The sequence below is a fragment of the Colius striatus genome, chromosome 15, assembly GCF_028858725.1.
Source record: "Colius striatus isolate bColStr4 chromosome 15, bColStr4.1.hap1, whole genome shotgun sequence".
NCBI lineage: Eukaryota > Metazoa > Chordata > Aves > Coliiformes > Coliidae > Colius > Colius striatus.
In genome coordinates, this window is record NC_084773.1 from 12161015 (window position 1) to 12186664 (window position 25650).

At 41.4% G+C, this 25650-nt stretch overlaps 1 protein-coding gene across 23 annotated transcripts in view; it reads left to right on the top strand.

The window, feature by feature from the left end:
- Positions 1-25650, top strand: part of SLC6A6 (solute carrier family 6 member 6) — a 117133-nt gene that overhangs the window by 68203 nt on the left and 23280 nt on the right. For 11 of the 23 annotated variants that reach the window (XM_062008524.1, XM_062008526.1, XM_062008527.1 and 8 more), the window contains 6 exons: positions 47-112; positions 4421-4477; positions 16869-17108; positions 17657-17791; positions 20018-20252; positions 24576-24708. In XM_062008524.1, coding sequence (XP_061864508.1) covers positions 58-112; positions 4421-4477; positions 16869-17108; positions 17657-17791; positions 20018-20252; positions 24576-24708 — 855 coding nt within the window. In that variant the 5' untranslated portion in view covers positions 47-57. The remainder of the gene's footprint in view (positions 1-46; positions 113-4420; positions 4478-16868; positions 17109-17656; positions 17792-20017; positions 20253-24575; positions 24709-25650) is intronic. The other 12 variants (XM_062008535.1, XM_062008537.1, XM_062008536.1 and 9 more) reach the window with 2 other exon arrangements.

Here is a 25650-nt window from a genome sequence, read left to right on the forward strand (position 1 = left end):
AGTCACTTTGCGACAAATACTACCACAATTCATTACTTTCCATCAGTGCCTCATCCTATGGAGGAATCACCACTGCCCATCTACATTGAGGAGGGGACAGAAGTCCCGATTGGTGAGTGCAGTTGGGACGGGATATGTTTAAGGGGGGGTGTAATGGTACTTGGTTTTTATATTCCTCACGTTTGTGTATACCCATTTGTCAATGAAAATTGTAAGGCCTGTTGAAAATGTTTGGGGTTTTTAAATTTTGTTTTCTTAATGCAAGTGTATTTTAGAGCTCCTGAGGATAATTAAATACTGTTAGTGTTGGTTTTCAGCTAACCATAAATCAAAGTATGTAACACTGAAAACTTCCATGAAGAATCTCTTAACACAAGATTGGGGAAAACCATGAGTATCAGAAGAGGTAGTTCCTATTTCAGCCTTTGACCTCAGTGTTCAGATAATTTGCCAGCTGGGTCAACAGGTTTTGTCCTGCTGATCCTGTCCTGCCTGGCACTCAGCAGATTCACGTTGCACCCACCACTGAATAGCCAGAAGAGAGTTAGAGAAGTTTGCCATTACCTGCCCTGCATGGTAGAGTGCTGCACAGCCCCTTTTCTGAGCTCTGCTGTGGATGCACTATCACTGCATGAATATATAGTTTCAAGGGACTTTTTTTCTATTTAAATAGAGAAGCAGTCTTCCAGGTAATCCATAAAAAAGACTAAAAGATCAATAAGTTGGTCAGTGATGATCTCTTTGGACTGTTGAAAGTTGTGATTGCGGCATTTCACATAGCCACCTATTCAACTTATTCTTGCTCGCGAACAGTAAGTGTGCCTTGGCTACCTCTTTGGGAGTCTGCCCTATTGAGCAAATGTGTCTCTTCAAATAACCTTTTTGTATTCATCCTGAATTTTTCCATCCCTAAATTCAAGCAATTGCTTCTTGTCCTACTATCTTTTGAGATAGATTAATTACTTTCCTCTACACACAGTAACTTGAAAGTATTTATAGCTGGATCTCAGCCCAGGAGTCTTCTCATTTATAGGCTGTATTAATTTAGCTCTCTTACTCTCTCTTTGGATTATTTCAGTTGTCCTTATTTGTATTTCCTTTAATTTTTCTATCTCCTTTTTAATCTGTGGAGACTTCAGCGGCCCTTACTATATGCACTGCGATTGTTTTGACATAACATTATGCTTTAGATTTCTGTATCATCCCTTTGTATGCACACATACAGAAATAGCTTAGCTTTTGACTCTTCTGCATCACTCAGTAACACCATACAGAGAAACTGTGTTACTTGGCTACTTACCTGCAATCACCTTTAGGTCTTTCTTGGATTCACAGCTTTGTAGCTAGCTTTTTGGACAATGTCACTGCTCTCCTGAGATGGAGGACTTTCTATTTCCTAGCACTAAATCCCCATCCCATTGCATGCCGCTTACTTGTTTTACCCAAGAATGATTTAAGACAGTGAGCCTATGTATTAATTTTAATGCCCTGGGATTTTATCATTTATGTAGAAGTTGCTACTGTTTTATCATAAATAGAGCAAAGAAGTACTTAAAATTTTATATTTTGATGCCTATTACAATTGTCTTCTGCACATCACTCCAGGCTCCTTTCACAGGTCCACCATTCTTGTCTGCAAACTTTCCTTAATTTTTCTTTCCTCTAGTTATAAAATTCATAATGTAAAACCTGACAAGTTTAGCTACATTGTCTTCATTTTGTACCTTTTCTCATCACACAATTAGTATGTGGTTTTTGTGTCCCTTCTATGCATGACTTGACATGATCATTCTCACAGCAGATCATCTTTTCCTCATCGCTTCTGGGGTTGTAGTCAGTTGTATGTCTGTCCTACATCCAGCCCCTCTTGTGTAACCATTAAGGCTAAATTTTGGTGTGTCCTCTGGTATTTCATCTTGCCTCTCCCGTTGACTGAGGAAATCTGGACTACCAGAGTGGTAGCACCCACACCGAACTGACCAAACAAAACAACCCCATGAGTGAAAAATTTCTTAGAGGATGTTTCTTTGTTGCTGTCATGAAGCAGGTTTGTTGGATCAGGCTCTGAAATGCAGCAGTAGCTGTGAAATGGCCAAACTGGGTTGGCGAGGGCATTGTGTTTACTTATTTAATGTAAGTGTCAGGACTGTCAATACAGCAAGCTGTGGTTAAGTGGGAATGAGTGGAAAAAGTAAGTGATGCAGAGATGAGAGCAAACCACAAGCTCCCAGTTTGGTATTTGAATGCCTGACATGGATCAGGACTTTTACAATGGTTGGATGCAGAATAAATCATCAGACTAGGAAGCTTCAAAATTCTGAGTTGGGTTGGGTCTGTTTTGGTTCTACTTTCTACTGAGCTTACTGGCATGATCCAGATCCAGTATAGACCTGTGTAGACCAGAATAGGAATAAAAACAAGTCCAGTCTGAATTTAGGCTGGAGAAGAGTAACACACAGTGCAGTTATGTAGTTCTTAAAGTAATTCAGCACAACCATCATTTTGTTTTAAAAGGTTGTTTGGAGAACTTGGTATTTTTCCTCATCTTAAACACATTTTGCATAGTGTTTGGAGCCCATACTGTTCTGGCACAAGCCTGACTGGTGGTGGTAGATCGTTTTGTAGCTTTTGTATTTATTTAAAAACCAGAGAAATCAGTAGGTTCTTTCAGAGTCTAAATTTAACAACGCTGATTATTTCAAGCCATTTAAAAAGAAACATAAATCTCACTTGTTTATTACAGCTGCTTCATGAAAACAGCAGCTACAAATAATACCCTATAATGAAAATCTAGCTAAGACTGTAGTGAATTAACCAGCAAGAGAACAAGAGTGTGGGGTCTGGACAGAGACAGCATTTTTTTTCTCTGGAGAGAGGGTCTTTGCATTGAGGAGGAGGTGGCTATTACCTAAATGCCAGGTTTATTTCCTTGGGTGAAATGAAGACTTTGACATTTCTGCATAGATGAATTTGAGTTTTGATTAGAAAAAGGTCTGAGCTCTACTTAATTTTTATGTATTTTTGCATTTTCTCAAGTACATTCCTAGAGGAAGGTAGATAAGTGAGATGCAACAAACGTGTTAATAAATCAAAGATCTTTCTGAGGAGAAGGAGAGTATTTCATGAGTGCTAGCAAAGAGCAACAGATCAGACACTGGCAGTCTTGGTTCAGGCACAATTTCACTGTCTTCCACAAAATTAAACAGTTCAGGAGATTCAAGGTGAGAAAATAGAGCAGGTCATTATTCACCATTGCTGTTCATGCCAAGGTCGTAGCCATATTCCCTGATCACAATTTTGAACCTGTTGTATTAATCAGTGAGGAAAACACTTGAGGTCACACAGTCCAAACTTATGTTTTGTAACACAAAAAAAAAAAACAGGAACAAAATATTTGTATTGGCAATAATTGTATTTGACCCATGCAGAACACCACTGAGGGAGTAAATTGTCTCCTTAGGGATCAGGGCATAATAGAACTGTAGGCTGAGATATTTGTTTATGTTTTTCCATACCTGTCAGATTTTAAGACATTAGACTTCATTACCTGTGAAATTAGCTGCAAAGACATACAATGTCTGGATCTAATTGTCAACTTGTTTACTCCAACCTAGCTTTCAGTAGCATTGTTATTACTGTATTCTTGTGTGAAGGGTGTCAGTCAGACCCCCTTTTTCAGGAATCAGTCCTGCTGACCTTGAAACCCACGGCATTTCTGCTGTAGCTCTGAGTCTCTATGTGGGCAAAATCCCAGTGGTCCGCTTCTGTCTTACTGATCCACTTTTGTTAATGAATAGCACTGGCTTCAGTGGACTTGAATCAAATGTATATAAGTGTTAGGTAGACGTTGCCTTTATAGGATTTTTTCCCCCATGAAATCATCTTGGGATGACAGCAAGCTCCATTGGCCCTGTGAAGGTGTATTCTCTTGGTGCTACTCTGAAGTCATGGTGTAGCCCAGGTTCATTTGAGTAATCTTGATAATGGGAGAAGACTATTACTGTAATTGCATACAGCTTCTTCTGTTATGACTCGATCCCTACTTTTTAGCATCTCTGTCTTATCAATGATAAAAACTAGATTTCCAGTCTACTTCTGCTCTTGGATAGACTCACTGAAAGACAGGTGCTTTGTCTGGGTGTTTTTATCCCCTTTGATAAGAGAGTTAGAGTCATTTTTTAAGCAGAGTAACCATGGGAAGTGCACTTTCCCCAGACAGGAAGAGTATGCATCACCTTAGGGAGAGCTGGCTCCATGTCTCTTTGGGAGGTTGCCTTCCCTCGTAAGAGAAGAGAACCATTTCCGTCATACACGCTTCAGAGTTTGCTCTTTCCTGGGGTGCTGGCACACAGAAGCCTTGATTTTTGCCAGGTACTGAGTGCCTTCTGCAAGGTATTGAGTGCCCTCCTATCCTTTGCAGCCAAAAAGGAGTTGATTGCTCTTGGCATCAGGCAAATCTGGACCCAGAAGACCACAGGTAGTATTTACCAATTATTTATGTGCTTTCGCATGCCAGAGGTTGTCTGAATTGATTTCCCTAGCATACAGGAGATTTCAGGCATTAATGACACTCAGCTGCCACTAAAACCAGTATTTTATTTTTTTATAAATAGCAATAATACAATAATAAGCATGAAACTTATTGCATTGCCATGGGGAAATTAATCCTCCCTCCCCCCAGCAAAAAAAATTAACTGTAGTCCAAGTAACTATTATCTCTTTGGAGCTATTGCAACTGTGTGAGTTGCATACCCTGAATGAGCACCATATGCCAATTTATTGTGGCACAGTGAGTCACAGGATACATTGTGGAAAGCAGTAATTGCCTGGTGTTCATTGTAACATTCAGTAGGGGTTTTTGTTTGGTTTACTTAAAGGAATATGTTTTTACTCTGACAATAAAATGAGTATCATCTGATATGCTGCCACCAGGGACTGTTGCTTATTTTGTACTTAACCTAGAGTTTACCCGTTTGTCACTCACCACACACACCCTCTGAATCTTTTTCTTTCCAGCTGCTTGGATTGTATGCATGCAGTATCATAATATGAAGACTGAGCCTTCCATTTGGTGTTTTCTTGTCAGTTTGTGCTAATCTTCCTCTCCCTTTTTCTCCTCAGCTTTTTTCTTTGACTAATAGAAAAATTCAAATTGATTATAAGGAAAAACTGTTCACCCTGAGAGGAGTGAAGCAGTGGGGCAGGTTACACAGAGGTGCTACAGTCTCCACTCTTGGAGGTTTTCAGAGCTTGACCAGTTAAGTCAGCACCGCAGGCTGATTTTGATGTTGGCCCTTCTTTGAGCAAAAGGCTGAGCTGTATGACCTCCAGAAGTCTCTTCTAACCTAAATTATTTTATGGTCCTGCTTACTACCCAGTTCCTGTTCAGATTCAGCCGTGGTGCTCTATGTGTCATTAACTCCCCAGTGGAGTCACTGTCGTTCATAGCAGCATAGGACAGGAGTGACCTCCTGAAGGTCAAGGAAGTTATAATGGTTTTAGTCACATGGGTTTGAAATCAAGATGTGAATGGTAACCTCAGATGAGGTTAGTAGGTGAAATTCATGTATCTCTGAAATTAGTTGGAATTTCTACCAGGATTTCACTCTTAAGATCTCCATGAAGTGCCGGCTGAAGTTATCAGTTTGAAGACTGATGCGTAAAAATCAAGACAATAAGTGCTTAAAAAGTAAAGATCACCATTTTCCCCTTTCAGTTACAAATCCTATCCTCTAGCAGCCTTGAAGAGAGCTTTGGGGCATTTAGGATTTAGCAAGTCACTGACTGCCCTTGCTCTGCCGTTACATGCTGGTTTCCTCATGTGGTTGTAACCACGTGAGGGAGTTAATGCTGCACAGAGCATCTGCTCCTCAGCTAAACGCCTTCCTGGCCCTGCAGCTGTCTGCCAAAGAGCTTTGGACCTACAGAAGGGCATCTGCAAGCTCTGTAGGATAGCAAATTTTCATGGGTTGGCTTATATGCAAGCCAAAAAATGCCCTTTGTCAGAATAATGTTATTTTAATTGTGCTGAAAGAAAGCAAAACCATGCTCAGATTCACCATATCAGTCTGGGGATTTTCCAGTGATGATCTGGCTATTGTAGGGGAAAAAAATAAACTCCCTTGCTAGGAAAAGGAAACATGGGAATATTTTTATAGGGTTGCTCTTTCAAGTCTGCCAACATGGTGATTTTTCTCCATATCTCTCTTTTATCAGCAAGAAGTATATTGCTTACGCAAACACTTTATTTCCCATCAGGCTTTGTCAAAGGTAAAGTTTACAAATGGAACTACCACAATAGATTGAGGAAAGACTAAATAAGAACAACCAAAAGCCTTCATTGTCCCTTTTGTGCAAGGCAGGGTTCTAAACCCAAGATTTAACAGGACAGACTTGCTTTCATATACATTTTCTAGTGATTGCTGCCCTTCTTCTATAACGACATCAATCCTCATATAGATTCTCCTTAAGTGGTGTGGAGAGTTGCCCTTTCAAATGTGAAAAAGCAGTTGTACCATGTAGAGCGGATACAGTAGCAGAAGATTCTGTTGCTTAATAAGATTGAAGGTCCTGTCTCCATTCTTTCTGCAGTACATGAGCCTTAGATTACAAATCAAATTTAAAAGACAGAATATTTCCATGAAGAACTTAAAGCAATGTGTCTGACTTTGAATCACCTAGGTTTCTCCTTCTGCAAAACTGTCAGAAGTTGATGTACTTCTTGTACACAATTCCTTATAAAAATCCATTAAAAAAACCCAAAGGAAGTTCTCTCACTTTCTACCATTAGTTTACATACGGAGTGTTTGTGGTTATCTCAGCTGTCTGTCACATACCCATTATTTATGGTGGAACTGCAGTTTCACACCTGCCTGTAATTAGCTTTTGCACACACACACACACACAAAAACATCCCATGAAAAACAATTGTAGTTATGATGAAAGAAGCTTTAGACCTTAAAGGTTAATGTGCAACATTAGTACTCAGTGTAAGCATGTTCACTTAAATGAGGTCACAATAAGAGATATCCTCAATTGTTCAGCTTGAAGAACTGCATCTCTGAATTGGTCAACAGGAATATGTTGTTTACTGTATTCAAGCTAAGACTATAAAATCAACCTGCAATGAAAACCAGCAACTGGTCTTTGTTTGGAAAGATGACAGAGAGAAAAATACTCAACTGTTCATATATTATGTTATATTTGGGATGCTTACCTGCAGAAGCCAACAGAAAAGGAAGTAGCTATAGCCTGCATGATTGGCACAGGTTGTAAAAGCAGGACTGCAGATGCTTGTTTCTTATATTGGAGTCAGCCTTGCTCTTAGAAAATTCCCTTCAGAGGCAGCAATTCCAGAGTGAATTTGGTAGGGCTTTTGGCCAAGTAGTTTGTGGGATCAGGGTTTTGTTTGTGCTTGGTGTGTGCTCTGCACTTTACAGACTGTGGTATGCAGAAGTGGTTTATATGTTAGTTTCCTTGGAGAAGTGAAGTATTTGTTCTGGCACTATTTGTTTTTCATATCTCTTGACATAAAAATGAGCGCAGCTCTCAGTCTGTGAAAGCTGATATCAGAGTTGCATGGCAAAAGTGAACTCGAAACACACCTCTAGCAATCAGCTTAGTGGTCAATACCAAAGGTTTTATTTCCAACTCAGAACTTGGGAGGGGGAAAAAAAACAGATGGGAAATGATCAAAAATGTGTGGGTTTTTGATCAAATAATGCCCATTGAAGAGGCCTGTGTAGGACGTAGTAGTATTCCTTCTGAGTTACCTTCCAGGAGCGTGGTGACTTACTGGCTGACTGTGGAAGCTCAGAGGATGGAGCTGCAGCTGAAGACTGAGCCAAGGCTGTTCTGGGATTAAACAAAACGTGCCAGTGTCCAGCCGTGCTAGCCAGCACCTGGCACCAGCTGCATGGAAGCAAATAAATACCATAGTGTCTACACAGCTTTGCTTTTTTTCATGCGTGTGAAAGTCTGCAGTTCACCGTCCTGTTTTGCAAAGTTGCACTCCGTGAGCTTGTTCATCAGCTTTGCCACTTCTTCTTTTAGCGTATCCTCAGCAGAAACCCCCTGCTCCTGTTTTGCTTGCCCTATCAGTAGTTTCGATTTCATTTCCTGTGTGAAACTCGTATGCCTAAAGTTTCTGTTCCTTTTGGGTTTTTTTTCTTGAAGAAAAGGAAACAACAACAGTAAATTAAACTTCAGGATGCTTAAGGAAATCTGTGATAGCCTAAGGCCTGTGAGCAGCGATGCCCTGGCAGAGTACCCTAGTCACCTGAATGCCATGGTTTGGTAGCAAGGGTCATTGCTCCACCTTAGCTCCACATCTTAAAAGTCTACAGCTCATTTCCGTCACTGAATTATGTTTTTGCTGATATTTACTGCCAACATGGAGAACTGAAATCCAAAGTAGCTCACTCTTATCGTAAAGTTTTAGAGCTCATGGCTCTGTCCTGAGGGCTTTGTAACCTTCTCAGCCTTTATAGCCATGTAATGGGGCTAACACTGCTGATCGTGTGCATGTAACAGCTGTTGTCCTAGTACAAGTTGCCTGGTTGTTTTCCACCCACAGTGCTGTGTTGCATAACTCTTCTTTCCATTAATGTATTCTAGAAAATAAAATAAATCAGGTGTTATGCAGATGGGGCATGAGAACAAAGAAGCAGAAAGGATTATTCTCCTCTGCTAATGCTGTTAGGATCTAGATTCGTGGGAATAAGGTACTATATGAGATGTTTAAACAGCTGCCACAGGTGGGATAGAAATCTGTCTTTGGTTATTGTTTAAGTTCAGGTGAATGGATAGAGGCAATAAAAACACAATCCCGTCTTTGTGTGGAGGTGGCCTAGGCAGGTATGGCAACAGCCTGGTTACAAAGCTGATCAAAGTCATTAGTGGTTATGGAAAACCACATTTGCTTTTCCAAAAACATATAATCTTATTCCTTTGTCTGGTTTTTCTTTAGTTTGGAAAAAAAACCTGAAAAAGTACAATAATCTTCAATTGTGAGAAATCCCTGAACACTGGCATTGGTAAACTGAGTAAATTGAAGGCTAAATTTAGAATTACTTGAAAAAACAGATGAGGGTGGGTGGAAAATTTATCCCAAAGAAAAGATTACTTTGAAGTAATGAATTCCTGCATTTTATTGCACATTTACTTCACTTCCCTGCACTGAGGCACTGCTCAGCTATTGCAGCACAGGGACTGCTGTCTGACATTAACATGTAAGTGCCTTGCAGATGTATCAGATAGGGTCAATACACTATTAATCACAAGCAAAAAGTTCAATAGGCACAGGGCACACCACTGACTGTTCAAATTATTGAGCTTTCTGGACTTTCTGATTTAAAATAGAAAGATGGGGGACATCCCTTCTAGATTTTGATGTGGTTCATTTATGGCAGTAGAACTAGTTTAATTGCCACTAATACTTATTAGAGAAATGCAATCCACTCCAAGGTAGACCTTCAGAATCAAACCCAAAACATGAAAACATTTGTTCTTTCTATCAGAAGCTGTATAACTGGAGAATACTAGGTGGTTGAAGAGTCAAGGATGTGCACAGCTCACTGCATCTTCTTCAACAGTGCCCGTCTCGCTTGGAAAGCCATTACCTTGCCACGCCAAGGTGGATATACTACTGCATTTTGTTAAGGGCCCTCTTTTAAATAAGATGAAGGCTTTGAGGGATGGTGTCACCCAGGGATTTAATGTTTTATTCACTTTCACAATGGAGAGCTGGTACAGCACAGGGAGTATGCAGGGACAGCAGCAGAGAACTGGTGCTTCTTTTCAGCCTATTGACAGTTGGGAGGCTGTTAGCTGGCATGCCCGGAGGCATTGAATTAGGTCAGCAGTTGGCTTCACAGGAACAAAACCAAGTGTTAACTGGATGTCCTCCTGTACACAATTTACCAGTATGATATACAAAAGATGAGCAGTTTCCCTTCATTCTCCCTGCCTCTGACAACCTCTGCTTTCATGCTCTCCTTCCCTGGAGTCTTCTTTGCAAGAGTTACTGGGCTTTCTTCTTTGAGGAGGGAACAGAGCAGGATGACCATGGCTTTTCAGTGCAGTTTCTCAGTGAAATACAGGAGACGCTGTGCCTACAGAGTGAATGGAGAAAGATGGAGTCATACCTAGTGTGATTCAGTGTGCCAGTCCTCTCCTTTGCTGCATCCCGTGCTCAAACACTCTGGGGGCCAAGGGCTCCCCTGAGCCATCACGCTGGGAAATCAGGCTCCATGCCTCTGAAGCTGGGAAGTATCATCTTTGCTTTGCCCTCTGTGTTTAGGGTCAGGGTCATGTTCCTTCTGAAACCCATTGGAGTTTGTGGATATTCATTCTCCTTCTTTCCACCCCACACAACAGGAAAGGAGTTTTTAATTTCCCCTTGTTCTGGGTTTAGTTGTAATTGCTTTGTTCTTTGACATAAATAAGTAGAATAAAATGAACATCTACAGTATTACATGACTGCAAATTTTCTGCTGCTGAAATCCGAGCAAAGGTGCAGGATTTTATAACAGCTCTGTGCTGTGACCCAGTACCTATTTGAAGAGCATGAATGGAAACACCAGCCAGAAAAAAAAGCATGTAGGGGAAAAAAAGATACCTTTTGTTGAGACCACAACTGATGAAAAAGAAATTGCACTAAGCCCTAGGCTTTCCTTTCAGTATAGACTTCAGCTTTATAAAGGAGGGCTTTTTGCTCCTAGAAAATTTTCAGTAGCAGATTTTCCAGTCAATCTTAGAAGACTAAAAAAAAAGTGTTGTAGTGAAAGAAAAGGAAACGATGAAGAAGTGAGAAGGGAGATGGTGAAAGTTGGAGTGAAAACTGAGAAAGAAGAAAAAGAACAAATGGATAGATGCTTAAATAAACTACTCACCCAGGGAAAAGTAATCAGAAAAAAAGGAGAGTCTGTTAAAGACAAAGAGAACAGTGAGATGTAGTCCAAGGAATAATTTTTAGAAGTATTTTTAAGAAGAGAGGCAATGTGTGCAACAAGGGGAGTGCTATTGTTTCTCAGAAAACACAGGTGTCTCGTTCAGTGAAGCAGAACAAGCTTGGATATGGGTTAAGGACCATAAATGAAGTCAGGTGCTCTTTGGATACTGGTGTGGCTTCAAGTGCTGCCAAACAGAAAGGGTTTTCTTCTGCAGATCAGAAAGATTTGCACTAAGGCCATAAGTTTGATCAAGGGACTGTTTATTTTAATCATGTATTGATTGGCTTAACCACACTGCTCTGGGAGGGAGAGAAAGCTGTCAACATCAAGAATTACAGCTTTCAAAGTTCCAAGTAATCCCAGGAAATGAGCCAAACATAATAAATGCAGTTTTATTCAGGACCTGATCCTACTACTGTTGAAATCAATAGCAGCTTTTCCATTGCTCTCAATGGGAGTGGAAGCTGCTTATTTGAAGAGCAGCTCTGATCCAGCAATCAGGGCAACTAATTTTGAAATATTCATGAATATTTATATGAAACAATGATAATTAAAAAAAGAACCAACAGATCTAGGAAAGCTCAGGGTTTTTTAAGGGAGGTTGATGTCAGTTTCCAAGATATAACAGAAAAAAAAAGCAAAAAATAAGAGAGATGGTAACATCTAAGGAAGCGGTGAGTAGGGTTAGAAAAAGAAGTTATAGTATGATAAATAGATGTTTTTCAAAAGCCATTGAGACTGAAGAGAAGGAGAGAGCACTGAGAAGTTCAAGACATACAGTCTGCACAGGCTGAACTTAGTAGAAAAAGGTCCTTGAAAGCCAAAGTAGTGCTGGTACTCATACACAAAAATAGTGCATAAAATCAGCAGTACAGCAGTACAGTCATTCCTCAGGCAGCATTCCCATCAAGGTCAGAGACACACTGAGTGTGTTCTTTGCCTTTAGTTTTCTAACGGAAGAAGGAGCTCAAAAACAAATGCAACTCAGTATATCAGATCCCTATTCAAAGTTTATACATGTTGACCAAAAACAAAGTAGCTCCTTTGCAGTGGTTTCTGATCTTCAGATGCAAGACGTGGCCTGCATTTTAGCATGAGTAAATATTTACAAATGCATATGAGTGTGTACAAGCAGACTTTGATGTTCATGTTTCCATCAGTATTTGGAAAACCATGGTTTTGAAGATTTGATTTTTAGAGATTATTGAGTGAGGCAGCATCCATGATGAATTTGTCCTCAGGGAACGCCTGGAAGGTATTACCCTGTATTGGTTGACTGTCCCTGGCAAGAAGCTTGGAGAAGATCATTGCTGTAGTCCCAAAGGAGAAACTGAACAGTGTATTTTCAGATGTGTGATCCATGTGTTGTCTGTCAAAGAGTCAGTGGTTCAGCAGTAATGTGAGTTGTGTCTGTTCTAGCACCCAGCAGGTCCTATCCACGCTGGTGGCCTTTCCCCATCTGCATCTCTCATGGTCTGATCCCTCTGCCCAGTGCCTCCCCCTTCCCCTACCTCTCTTTTTTTTTTGCATGTTATGAAGGATTACATTTCAATGCCAGTATGTTTTAAAGGGTATGGGTTACGTGAGGTGCAGGCTGTACGTGCAAAGATACGATAGCAGTAGCACAGTAGAAGGCCCACGCTGGGTTGGCTGTGAAAATGCTCTGCTCGTGGCTAATCTTTAGGTATTTTCAACTGTGCAGCAAAGACTAATCAGTCATGGGAGGCAGCACAAGAGCTTGGGTTATTACAGGGGTATTTCATATGAGGAAATTTGTGCATCAGGCACAGGGGACAGATGCACAATTCTCCTGAGGAAGGAGAGGAGACCTCGAGGTAACTGCTTCAGGTCACACCAGGGAGCAGATGCTTGAGAGGTGCGAAAGTGCCCATACTTGCTCTCTTGTTCTATTTTCACATGTTTTACCAGCATCAAATTGACAATCGATAACTTCATCCTCAGTTAATTAGTGTTTGTCAGTGTACATGAGAGCAGATTATGGGCCTGGCCCAGATCCTTTCTCCCCTTGCTTTCAGATCAGGCTGTAGCTGTTTTACTGGTCTCAGCCTAGTAGCACACTGTAAATGGCAAGCTTGACTGCTGCTTTTAATTTATCCATATTAAGTTCCTCAGATGAAGCCAGAGTTTCCTGGGGCCACCTGAAGCTTCCTGGAGTGGTGGTATTCTCACAGACAGATGTGGCTCCTGGAGGGCAGACGTGTGTCTCCAGGAGGCAGGCATATGCCTCAGACTTGGATCACTCCTTTTGGACTATGTGGTTGTAAGAGCATTTTCTTACAATATATTTCCTTGGGGGAATCAGATGGACTTAGCTCTCGGATACCATCCCCACTAAGTGATACAGTAAAAATAACCTATTATTCTCTGGTTCTGACCTGGGCGGTGACAACATATTGTTTCAGCATCTCTGTCAGACTATTTCCCTTAAGAGCCATTTTAGCCTCACCCAGTGGGACATAGCTAAAGGAAATGAAACTCCAACCCCATTAAGGAAAAAGACAATGCCTTTCACTAAACAAACTTGATTTTCTTGGCTTTTCTTCACCAAGGAGAATCGCCTGTACCCCCCACCCTTGCAGCCTTTGTAGACAGTTCCTGTAATTGGGAATGGCTGGGTGGACACCAATGGTTGGCAGCAAAGGGGGATAAATCCGACATCCCTTGAACGTGACGCGGGCTGGGACTGCAGTCCCAGGTGGCCACTTAGCGTCAATTCCTATGGTACTGGTCGACGGTACGTGCCTGCCAGCCACAGCTGCCGGCCCTCGGAACACAATCGAAACACAAGACTAGATAAGAGATACACAGTGAAACTGGGCTGTTACTTATTTTGAGCAGGCATTGGATAGGTGCTGTATGGTGGGTGCCCCATGGGCAGGAACTGGTGGCTTGCAATGAAGTTGTTGTGGTCCATCTCCTGGCACCCATACGGTGTAAATGCCCCCCCCCCCCCCCCCCCCCTCAGAAATAAATGTGGCCTTAGGGATTTGTCATTTCTGGGCTAAGGGACAGATCATGATCCATCTTTACAATCCAGCTATGGCTGAAACAGAATGTATACTCAGTAATTAGGTTTTCAAGCTTGGTCATTAATTTGGGGTGTCTTAAGACAAGGTAGAAATATCTTTTTAAAAAGCAGTCCCACACAATTATGAGTCTGAAAAGTCACTATTTCACACTTTATGTGTGGCTAATTAGGACAAGCCACAGGGTGATCACCTTGTCCCAGGGAGAGTTAGGGTTTACAGAATGCAATCAGTTGGTCAGGCTTACAAACTCTGGGTAGAGCTGAGTAACACCTGGGTCAAAGTAAATCTGCAGGCAAGGAGATTAGAGCTGGCAGAAAAATAAAGACCTCTCTGTCACGAGATAAAAGTAGATTGTAAAAAAATTGCAATCCTGGAAGAGATTTTAATCATGGCAATGGCTGATGCCTGTTGGTCCCCTTGTATTTTGGCATAAAGGTAGCCCATGTGCCCAGTGTTCTGTTCTGGGGTATTTCCGTCATCGGTCCCCATGGGGAGCAGTTAAGCTCCTATTTCAAACCTTAATCCTGTAGGGACCTATAAATCTCTCTGTGCCCTGTTAAGTAGGTTTATGGTTGACCCAGTGGTTCATCAAAAAAATTGCCAGGAAAATAAGAACATACCCTAAATACTAGGTGTGAGTTACTCTCTCTTTTGCACACTTTATTCCTCTGTTGATGGGTGTTTCAATAACGCCTGTGATGAACGACTTCCATGAGAGATGATCTGAATGCCCTCCATTCCTCAGCCCAGAATAGCCTGTTGCCTGATGGTTATGACATTCTCCTGCAAGATGAAAGATAGGGATTCAAGCAGTACAAATTTGGGCCTTCTCTGTGCCTGGTTGCTGTTGCAGTGAGACCAGGTCATCAGCTGCCTCGTAGGTGCCTCTTTGAAGAAAAACGATTACACCTGCGTATTATTTTTTCACCCTCAAGAGATGCCTGCGGGGAATAATACAGAGTGGTACCAGTCTGGGGCTTGGATTGAGATGGAGATGTCCCAAGGAGGTTAAGGCTACTCTGAATCTCTCTTGGAAGCACCTCCATAAATCTCAATGGATGATATTGGGAACACAAGTTAGCTATGGTGAATTAATTCCCCAAAGCAACTAGGTGCCTAAAGACTGTGACAGAGCTAGCCTTACAATTTGTATTCAGTCACTGCACTGCTTTATCTCATACCATGTCTCTAACAGCAACCAATAGGAGATATTTTTGAGGAGTATGTGGGTGGTGATGATCCATCACGCTGTGATTAACTTTCTCCTTCTGTGAGCTCTCTCTGCTGTTGACCAGGAGGTATTGCAGTTGCATGTATCACCTCTGTGCAGTCACCAGTGGCCTTTTTGAAAAAACAGTAAAAAAGGCATGAGGACTAGCATTGTGAAGATTAAAGTGCCTTTTAGATCGTGGCCTGATAGGTGACTGCTGTCAGAATACCTGCTTTGCAAAGGCCACTCATATGTTAGTGGGGCACATATTGAGCTGCTGTGGTTTGCGAAAATGTTAGCCATCTGAAACTTTCCGAGCTGGATGGAAAGATTTACGGGTACAGTGATGCATATCTATCTCAAAATCATGTTTGAATTAAAAACTTCCTGCAGAGCTAATGTCAACTCGGGTTTCAGGTCACTGCCACAAGCTAAATCAGGTTAGAGATCAAAACCAGCAAGCAGGTACGAGGGAGACTTGCAGCTATCAATTGGGATAATCTGTAGCACAATTTTTTTATGACTGTGCACCCATAATGATATATACAAACAGGGAATGGTTGTGGTCTGGAATAAACTTGCTGGTTAGCCTGGTCCTGGTGAAAATTTCACGTGCTTTTCAATATCAAAACATTGTTCAAAAACAACTGGTCAAATCCAGCTAAAGTCATTTAAGTTATATGGGGAATGAATTGGCTTTGTATGCCTCAGGTCTGAATTAACATAAAAGCTACAAGTTGCTTCTAGATTGTTTTCATTGTTAAATCCTGGATAAAAAGGCACTTTTTAGAGTAATTATTTATGTTATTTTTACATAATTGTGTTTTTAATACAATAAATTATATAACTAAATTACAAAACCAGCTATGATTTAGCTTAGGGTTGTGCATCAGATGACTCATGCCACTGACTTTTAAATTAACTAAGGATCCATCATTCTTGACAAACTGTTCCATTGCATAGGTGCATATAAGATGATAATTGAATATAAAGGTTTATTTTTGTCCCTTTATTGATGTTAAGGGAAAACAGTTCAGTTATGAAAACTGAATAAACTGAAAAGATTCCTTCAGTTCCTGCAGGTTGATTCAAACAAATGACTTTCCATTCCAGTTTTTATGAATGTATAGTTTTCTGAAAGCTTTATAATACTTCTGGGAAAAGAAACTGCAGGCAATAAATTATACAGGATGGCTCAGGTTATTGGGAAATCGAGAAATGGGATTTATCTGGCAAGGTGAGATTTACTATTCTGCTGTATTTCACTTAAATGTTTGAGAAGGAATCAGATGCGGTGATTTGTACCTCATTATGGGCACGGAAACAGTGTGTGATGTTTGTTCAGTAACCATTTGCTGATGCTGATGCAGTATGTAGTCTTTATGCATCTTTTGTTTGCAGGCAGCAGGTAGGCAGTCTTGTCAGACCTTTGCTGTGCCCTACATTGCACTAACCACAAAGAAGTGACTGCAAAGTCCAGGGTGGTTTGTCTCTCCTGATCAGTGAAGGCAGCAGACGTATTTTCATACCTCAGCTTGATAAACAGCATTGTTTTTTATGGAATGAGTTTGGTTACACAGTTCTTGCAGTGTTAGCGAGCTCTATCAGTAAAGACTATTTAATAAAACCAGGCTTGTTTTTTTTTTTCCTATGTAGAAAGCAAAAACATGGCAACAAAGGAAAAGCTTCAGTGCTTGAAAGATTTCCACAAGGACATCCTCAAACCTTCCCCCGGCAAGAGCCCGGGGACACGACCTGAGGATGAGGCAGAAGGAAAGCCGCCCCAGCGGGAGAAGTGGGCGAGCAAGATCGACTTTCTGCTGTCCGTGGCTGGTGGATTTATTGGTTTAGGCAACGTCTGGCGGTTTCCGTATCTCTGCTACAAAAATGGCGGAGGTGAGTGTTCCCTTCTGTCCTTCTCATGAATCAATCTGTCTGCCTTAACTCGCTAGTTTTTGTGCCTTCATCCATTTTTTACAAAGAACATCCACACATCTGTTTTCTGCTTTCTCTGTCAGTTTTCAGGAGAGGTTGTTTTACTACTCACTAGTTGTTGTTAAAACTGAATTAGGGGAAAACAACAGCAGTTCAAAATTTTGTACTGCCAAACCTTTTCTGCTCTTTTACTTCTACTGCAGCTGAGTCTGAGTTTTAACCAAAAGGTATGTGCATTCTGAGACACATGAAACTGTTGTGTCCCTAACCCCATGCTTATTGCAGTTTTTCCCTTTGAAAAGGTAAGAAAGGGCTCTTTGCATCTGTATCTACCCATTCCTCTTGCAGAGAATATAAACAAAAATACCACAGAATAAGATGACTGTGTACTGATACTACAGCATCAAATGTGTTTCTTTGTTTATATATGCCTGTTGCCACATTTTAGATGATCTTGTGTAAGTTCACTCACTTCATCTCAGTTTTGTACTTTTATGCTTTCTCCACAGGTGCATTTCTTATACCTTATTTCATTTTCCTGTTTGGGGGAGGTCTTCCCGTGTTTTTCCTGGAGGTGGTGCTAGGACAGTATACCTCTGAAGGTGGAATTACATGCTGGGAAAAGATCTGCCCTATTTTCACTGGTTTGTACATCTTCTTGTGCTTTACACCTTAAAGACACCTCTGTAAACCATATGCAGCAACACTATTCCCCTCATGTCCATTAATTTAGCTATTTGCTGTAGTAATTGAGGGTATGATATTGGTTCCTGGAAAGGGAGAAGTCAGAGAGTCTGAAGGACAAAGTAAGGTATTGATTTTGATGCTATCATCTTGTTAACTGACAGAACTGCCAATAAGCATGAAAGAATTGCGTATTATGCCTTAAAAAGGCAATTGCATATTTTGTTTTCAAGTATCAGGGAAAGTGCTTTGGAGGTTAGATGGCCTTAGTGAAAGCATAGTCAAAATATTATCCTGGTCTGGAAACTGAAGTCCCTCAGCCATGTGAAAGCTTAACATTGGCATCATCCCACTGTTACTGATACAGCCAAGACCTGAACAGCATTTTTTGGTAGGATTCAGGGAGTGGACTTTCATCATAACAGATCAGATCCTGGCAAACAGACACATTGATCTGATGTTATTGAAGGACCTTTGCCAGCAAATGAAGAATCACTTGCTGCTCACAGGAATTACACAAATGGTGCTCTGGAGGTTACCTAGAATGAAAATTAAAGGACAGGTTAGAAACATTACCAAGGATGCCTATCTTGTGTATAGATTACCCTTTGCAGCACAGGCAGGATCATTTGGAATAATTAAACTAAACAGAGCAACACACTTCAAATCCCATTTGGAAATAGTGGGCACTTCCCACTGACTTGTCTGCTAGCTCTGTCAGCATTGCTGTTCCAGGCATCTCTCTCCCCTTACATCAGCCCAAGCAGAAGTGAGGTCTTGCTCTGTGGCTAACACTTCCGCCCAATACTCAGAACACTACTGAAGCTGATGTAACACTACTGCATTAGCTCCATTTTCTTCCTCCTCCTCCTTCTCCCACTTTCATGAACTCTTTTTGTTTTTTGAGGAGAAGGAAAGTTCCTTGTTTAAATAACAATCTCACAGGCATGCATAAAGAGAAATTGCGTCTCTAATAACATGACTAGCTGTATATCCTGAGTGATACGCAGCTGTACAGGACAAATAGCACATGCTGTGCTTGTTTTCACCTGACATAAAAATAATCTCTAGTGGCAGAGACTTGTGCTGCAATAAGGTTTGAGACTCTAAAATATGAGGCAGGTGTTCCAGATTCTGTGGGAGCTGTCAGAGTGATATTAGAGGGAACCTCATAGGTTTTTTTCCTCTGGTGTGAGACTGCTCAAATATTTTAAAGGAAATCTTTTTTTTTTTCCCCATTATTCCTAAATGTCAAACTTTGTAGCCTTTTTGGAGCTAAAAGATTTTCAGTAAAGGGTACTTTTCAGTGTAATTTCATTTTGTATTAAAAAAATTAGTGACTGCTTCTGCCTTACGATGTAGTGTGAATGTACCAGTGAAGCTAAACTGTTGAGCTAGGAGAGAGAGATACCAGACTCAGGAGAACAATTGGTGTATTTAATTAAAGCCTCCCTTGGAATACCATTCCACCACCTCCTGAAGTTGTGTAGGACTCACCCTTATCTGCCCATGACCCTGCTTTTGAAAACAAACAGGGAACATTTTTTATCATCAAATATTGATAGCAGAGTTAAACATTGATCTAATTAACCGTAGCAGCTACAAATATCATGCTTCTTTTGAGCACATGAAATTAGAGCAGAAACAGCACCTTTCACATGGAAAGCTTTGGAATTTTACTCTTTAACCTGTTCGAGAACTCGTGGGTTTTTTTGCACACAGACTGAGCCAAGTGAGAGTGGTGCAAGGGCTGCCCAGCCGAGCTGCCTCCAAGGAGACTGGTTTGGGGAGCAGCGTGGCAAGAATGAGGTTGCCCATGTAGGTACCCAAGAAGTCAGATGATGTAGCTCCCAAATAAGCATATCACGGTGCCTTGGCTTCCTTCTACTAAAACTTGAAATAGATGGGTTAGTCTTAAATTGGGTAGACACCCTGCAGACCTCCCCTCCAATGTTAGCAAGCCATAGCCAGAAACTCAGCCCTGAGAGCCAGTGCCAGTCAGAGATGGTGACAGGTCTGTGCTTATGTGTGCTTGAGTTGAGTTTTCACCAGCAGTGCATTTGTAAAGCAAGATACAAATCCACAAAACAGTGGGAATAGCAGCAGCTCCATGAGATCACACAGTGCCCTAGCAAGAAGCAACTGTCACATCTGCACATATTTCTTTTCTCTCCTCCTCTTGCCAGGAATTGGTTATGCTTCCATAGTGATTGTGTCCCTTCTGAATGTATACTACATTGTGATCCTGGCCTGGGGACTCTACTACCTGTTCCAGTCGTTCCAGAGCGTCCTGCCATGGGCACACTGCCACCAGAAGTGGAACACACCAACCTGTGTGGAAGACACTCTCAGGAAGAACAAAACTCTTTGGATATCACTGAATGCCACTAACTTCACCTCTCCTGTCACAGAGTTTTGGGAGTAAGTACCTCCTCTTCATGGTAGCTTTACGGGTACTTTGCTGGCATGCTAGGGGTTAGGCCTGAGATTATATGGAGACCCCATGGGGAGTGTTAGATAGGAAAAGCCAGTTACTCTGGATAATCAGTTCTTTGGCCAGTGTTTGCTGCTGGTTCTTGCCCATCTTGAGTTAAACTGGTAAGTCTGGGAGCAGTGGAGGAAGAGGTTAGATGTGTTACTGCATTCATCCTAGACTGTATAGGGAACCCTAAAAACCCAGTACAACTTCTGTTTTGGGATTCTCTGAAAGCAGCGTGAGAAAAGAGGTCACTTTAGATGCTCTGATAGCAGGGATTTACAATGGGAACAGCAATAAATCACCATCTTTGTTATTGCCTCTCCCTCTTCCCCAGCTGTTAGCATTTGCAGTACACTTTGTGAAGCCGTAACACATCTCTTACCAGTCTGACAACCATGCAAGGCATTGACCTCAGCAATAAAACTGTCAGAGGTGGTGAACGTTGTCCTGTACTTTAGGTTTCATAGCTCATCTTTTTTACATCATTTTTCTCTGCAGTCTCTGAGGAGACTCTGTTTTGCCAGATGCCTGGATTTCATCAAGCCAAGACTTCTTATTTCCATTTCTCTCTTCTTTTTCAAGTTTTAAATTATGTTGCATAACCTGATTTCTGAGCAGGCAAGCATGAGCTCAAATCCCTGTGTGTTTATATAGGAGTCAAAACATAGCAGCAGAGGAAGCCACCTGTAGGGAAACTTAAATCCAAAGGATCTACAAATAGCTTGAAGAAGTTTTTGTTTTGGTTTGCTCAGACAGTCACTTGAGAGTAGAATTAGTTTCTGACCCAGATTGGCTTTTTCAGCATGTTTAAAGTCCAGTTTGGTCCCTGATCAGGTTGTACCTACTTGTCTATTTTTAAAAATGAAGCATCAGCCAATAACCCCAGCAGGAATTAGTTAGTGCTGAAGATATTTGGCAGGCATTAGGTCTAGAAAAAAAAAAAAAGTCTTATGAACTTTGCTCAAATTTGTAACACAAGAGCCAAAATGCAAAAAAACAGAATGGACTTTGTATGAGCAGTTTGTCAAAAGGCACCAGTGACTAGTGTGAGAGACAAGATGCAGACTGTTAAGAGCAGACATTTTCACTATGCCATGAGCACTGCATTTCCTTGTTGAGCGACAGATGCTTTCCCAGGTGACTTCTTCCCTGATAAATATGGAAGGTGATAGAGAAAGTTTGTTAAATGATACCTTTGGATATTTTAGGTGAACTTAGCAGCAAGTGGCAGTAGAAGAGGAATCAGCTACTCACTTCTTTGGACTCTCCCGTAATGACTTGGGGACTGAGGGCCTTGAATCCAAAGTAGCTGGCTTGGTAGGATCTTTAAAAGTTTCCTCAAGGCTTCCCTAAGAAGCACAAGTCCTGCCCCTGAAATAGAATTACCCTACCAGGGCTCCAAAAGCACTGTGTTCACGTCAATTTTGGGCTGTAATTTTGTTGACAGGTCCTCTTGTACCTGGGGGCAACCATGAGCTTAGCAGCCTCCAGATGTGGCTGTGGGGTTGTCCTGCTGCTCTGTTGCAGGAAGCTCTGTTCCTGTACTGTGTAGATTTATGGGGCTAGTTGTCTCCCCTGGGGCTCAGGTGGCATGTCTGTTTCACGAGATTGAAGATACCATAGCAGAAGGAAATAGGGCTGGGAGTTGGAAAAGGGATGGTAAAAGAAAGAGTGGGAGCTCTGGGACCTCAGGAGACGCCAGTGTTTTCCGTGGGTAACAACACAGCAGGTACATGGTGGAGGGTCTTGTGACAGTACGGCCTGTCTGTGGGTTGGAGGAACCATGTCACCATGGAGCACATCAAAGTTCTAAAAGAAAGTTTACATCTTCAAAACTCTTCTGCAAGCTGAATCAAATCCTCCTGTAGACGCAGCCTAAGAGATGTAGTCGCCTGAGGCTGGAGGACAAATCCTTGATCCTCACAGCATATTCCCTTCCCACCATCTTGCCCTCACTGTTTCTGCAGCACAGGCAGAGCAAAGGTTGCTCAGCAGTTAGTGATCATGGAGGCAGCTCTCCTTGCACTTTGCATCCACTTTTTTTTTTTGTCCTCAAATAATGTTTTTAAACATCATGAACTGAACTCTTCCCTGGAGTCATGCCAGGGAGGAGTTTGGCTTCCTAATACTACAAAAACCAACATAGTGTCTATAGCTCACTGTTTCATCATGAGTGAAACTGCCTTTAACACAGCAAGCTGCCTTTGGGACTCATGGCACTTACAGAAGTATTAAAAATAGCTATTCTCTCTGCATAAACAGCTCTTGGTGTCTTAAAGTAAGGCCAGAGATCGTGCAGTGCTGTTGTAATTGAAGTAGCATAGCTTTTACGTGTTTGCAAGCATTTAATATCCCATTTTTCCCTAGCCATGCTACTATTCTATATAGTTCTGAAATCAAAAATCATTTGAAGAACTTTCAGGTGCTTTGCCATCATAGACAATGCCAGCTGACAGACAGCCAGCTACCCACATTGAAAGGACAGGTCAATAAATAGTCTTTAACTAAAGATATCATCCATCTGCTTTGTGGCACAATTAATTCCAGTTGAATTCAGGGGTTTGTGAGTATTTGGTTTCTGAAACCCAATGCTGTTTTTATTGTGAGACGTTTATGCAGTGTCCTCGTCACTACTGCTTTGTAAAACTAATGCTGTCAGGATAGAATTTACCACATTGAAGCATTAAACCTCTTCGAGTTGAATAACATGTGTCCTTCTCAGCCTGGCTGGACATATAGTACAGCCTGACATTTCAGCTAATTTGAATTAATGTTCTGTGCAAATTACATGCTTGCTTGAGCAGCAATAAAAGGGGGTTAAGCAAATCTGTCTTTGTATCTGGAGTCTTACCTCTTGGTATCACATGCTTCCAAGTCTTATTTCTGAAGATTTTATTTTCAAGTCCAAAACCTTGAAGGCTTACACACGTATTAATACATAAGGGATAAGTGTTGTGGGGTAATTGTGGTTGAACAAAAGCTCTGATTGTCTGGTGCTGGCCAAGTGTTTATAAATATTTGGTAATCAGCAGACTTTATTCATCCAAATCCCAAGAAAGACCATCACATGCTAATGGCATGTAATCCCAAAGGGAGCTACACAAAAACTAAGCAAAATCTAGGCCAGCTGTCTCTGCCTTCGGAGGCAAATTTGAGAGTTTAGCAAATTGTTTCATATTCTCCTTCTGGTATCCCTGCTTCAGTGTTAGTTATTCTTGTCCATCCAACACAAAGGGTGCTTCGCCTTTCCTGGTATGAAGGGTCCTGTCTGCATTCACTTGATTAACGAGCTGGAATATCCTTCAAGGATTGTGTAACTCTCCCTAGTTTTATTTTTGTTTTATGTTCAAGAGCCAGTTACGGCTCCTATTACATTTCCATATTGCACATCACCAGAATATATTAGTGTACGAACAAGGTTCCAGAACTCATGTTTACAACGAACTCAGCCCCAGACAGTTGTCCCATTGATTATGTATGAGTGACAGTTAATGACAGCATCAAAACTATAAATTAGAATTAGTAGCAACTTAATGTATAAATGGCACGAAGTCAGTTGAGTGGGCTTGGCTGAATCTAAGCAGCAGTGGGCTGTGTAACAAAACTGAAGAGCTATCAGCATAGCCTGGCTCATGCTCCTTCCTGAGCTTGAGTTTTCAAGATATTAGAAATCCTGCCTTGCTTTTTCCCTTTCCTCCTTGTTAATGAACTGAAAAGGAGGAGAAACACGTGGATGCAGGCCAGTTGCAAGTGTCCATGATTGAGACATGGCATGCAGTGCTGCTTCAGAGGTGAGGTTTGTGCCGATGGCAGTCTTATGTCTCCAAGGGAGCAAATGTGGAAGCTGCAGTGCTTTGAGCACACTCTCTTAACTCATATTGAGGTGGTCACAGGCTGCTAAGTAGAGCTTAAAATGAAATGCCGTGCAATATCTTGAACAAAAGACTACCACACGCCTAGGGAAGATGCGGGGCTGCAAAGCTTAGCTTTGCTCACTTAAGCCATGCTGACTTGGCAAACAGCATTTGAAGGGCAAGGATCTGCCCATGCATATGCTGCACTTCACACCATAGACTCATAGGATCATAGAACCGCTTCGGTTGGAAAAGACCTCTAAGATCATCAAGTACAACCACTAACCTCACACTGCCAAGCACACCATGTCCCTAAGCACCTCAACCATTGTGTACTCTCAGTCATCACAGCCACATTCTGCATCAGCTGAGCTCCTGCATCTCCTCTTTTGTTTTCTTTCAAATATTCAGGCGCAATGTACTGAGCTTGTCATCGGGAATTGAAGATATTGGTATTATCAAGTGGGATCTAGCTCTGTGTCTTCTTCTCGTCTGGGTGATATGTTTTTTCTGCATTTGGAAAGGAGTCAAATCGACTGGGAAAGTAAGTACTCTTTTACCCTTTTTGTAATCCCTGCAGTTAGCAGATGTTAGGAGTGCTAAGTAATGCTGTTCTTTAAAATATTCACCATTTCCTGGAAAAAAATATGTATTTTCACATTCAACAAAAAAGACTCGGATTCAATTGACTTTCAAGGGTTATTGCCAGTGTCCAAAATGCCTATGAGTCAAGTAGCCATTACTGGAATGCCTTCAAGAAGCAGATACAAGCAGAGTTTGAGTACCACTTTTTCTCTCTTAAGGGTGAGTGTCCCACTGATGCATGCCATGAACATGGAAGGTCTTAGGCTTATGATATGTGTCCCTATCTGTGCTCTCATATCAGCCAAGTTCACTCTCAGTGCAGTGGAGTGAATGTTAACATAGCTGTGGCAGGGATGTTTTAAGTCAGTGGAAACTGGTAAATGCATTGCATTTTTGAAATGCTGTTCATTTGCAGAAGAGCTCTGTGTAGACACAGAAGTCTAAACTTAGGTACTTGTTTGAAGCACTCTCCTTAACAGAGATGCTGGATAGTTTGTGATTTTAGTCTCATCGTTTGCTCTTCAGAATCATGTTTTTCTCTCAAGGATGATGATTAAATCATTCCTGAATCTCATCCTACTCCAGCACAAGAAGCAAGTTACAGCAAATCTTGGCCAATTACTTAACATGATATTGCTCCTTGCAATACAGCAGTGTTTTTAAACATGTTTTCATGAGAAAAGGCTTTTGAAGCCACTGCATGTGTGTCTCATACCTTTCAAGCCTGTTTTACCTTTTTACACACTGCAGAATCAACCAGGAGACAAAACTCCATAGCAAACCAGGCTTCATGAGTTCCACTGTTGACTGATCCACCTGCCTTTACTGTTGTTTCTCTCTTGCTTTCTGTGATTCTTATCACGGAGCCTTATTAAAATCATGCTGGTGCCTTACCCTGGGT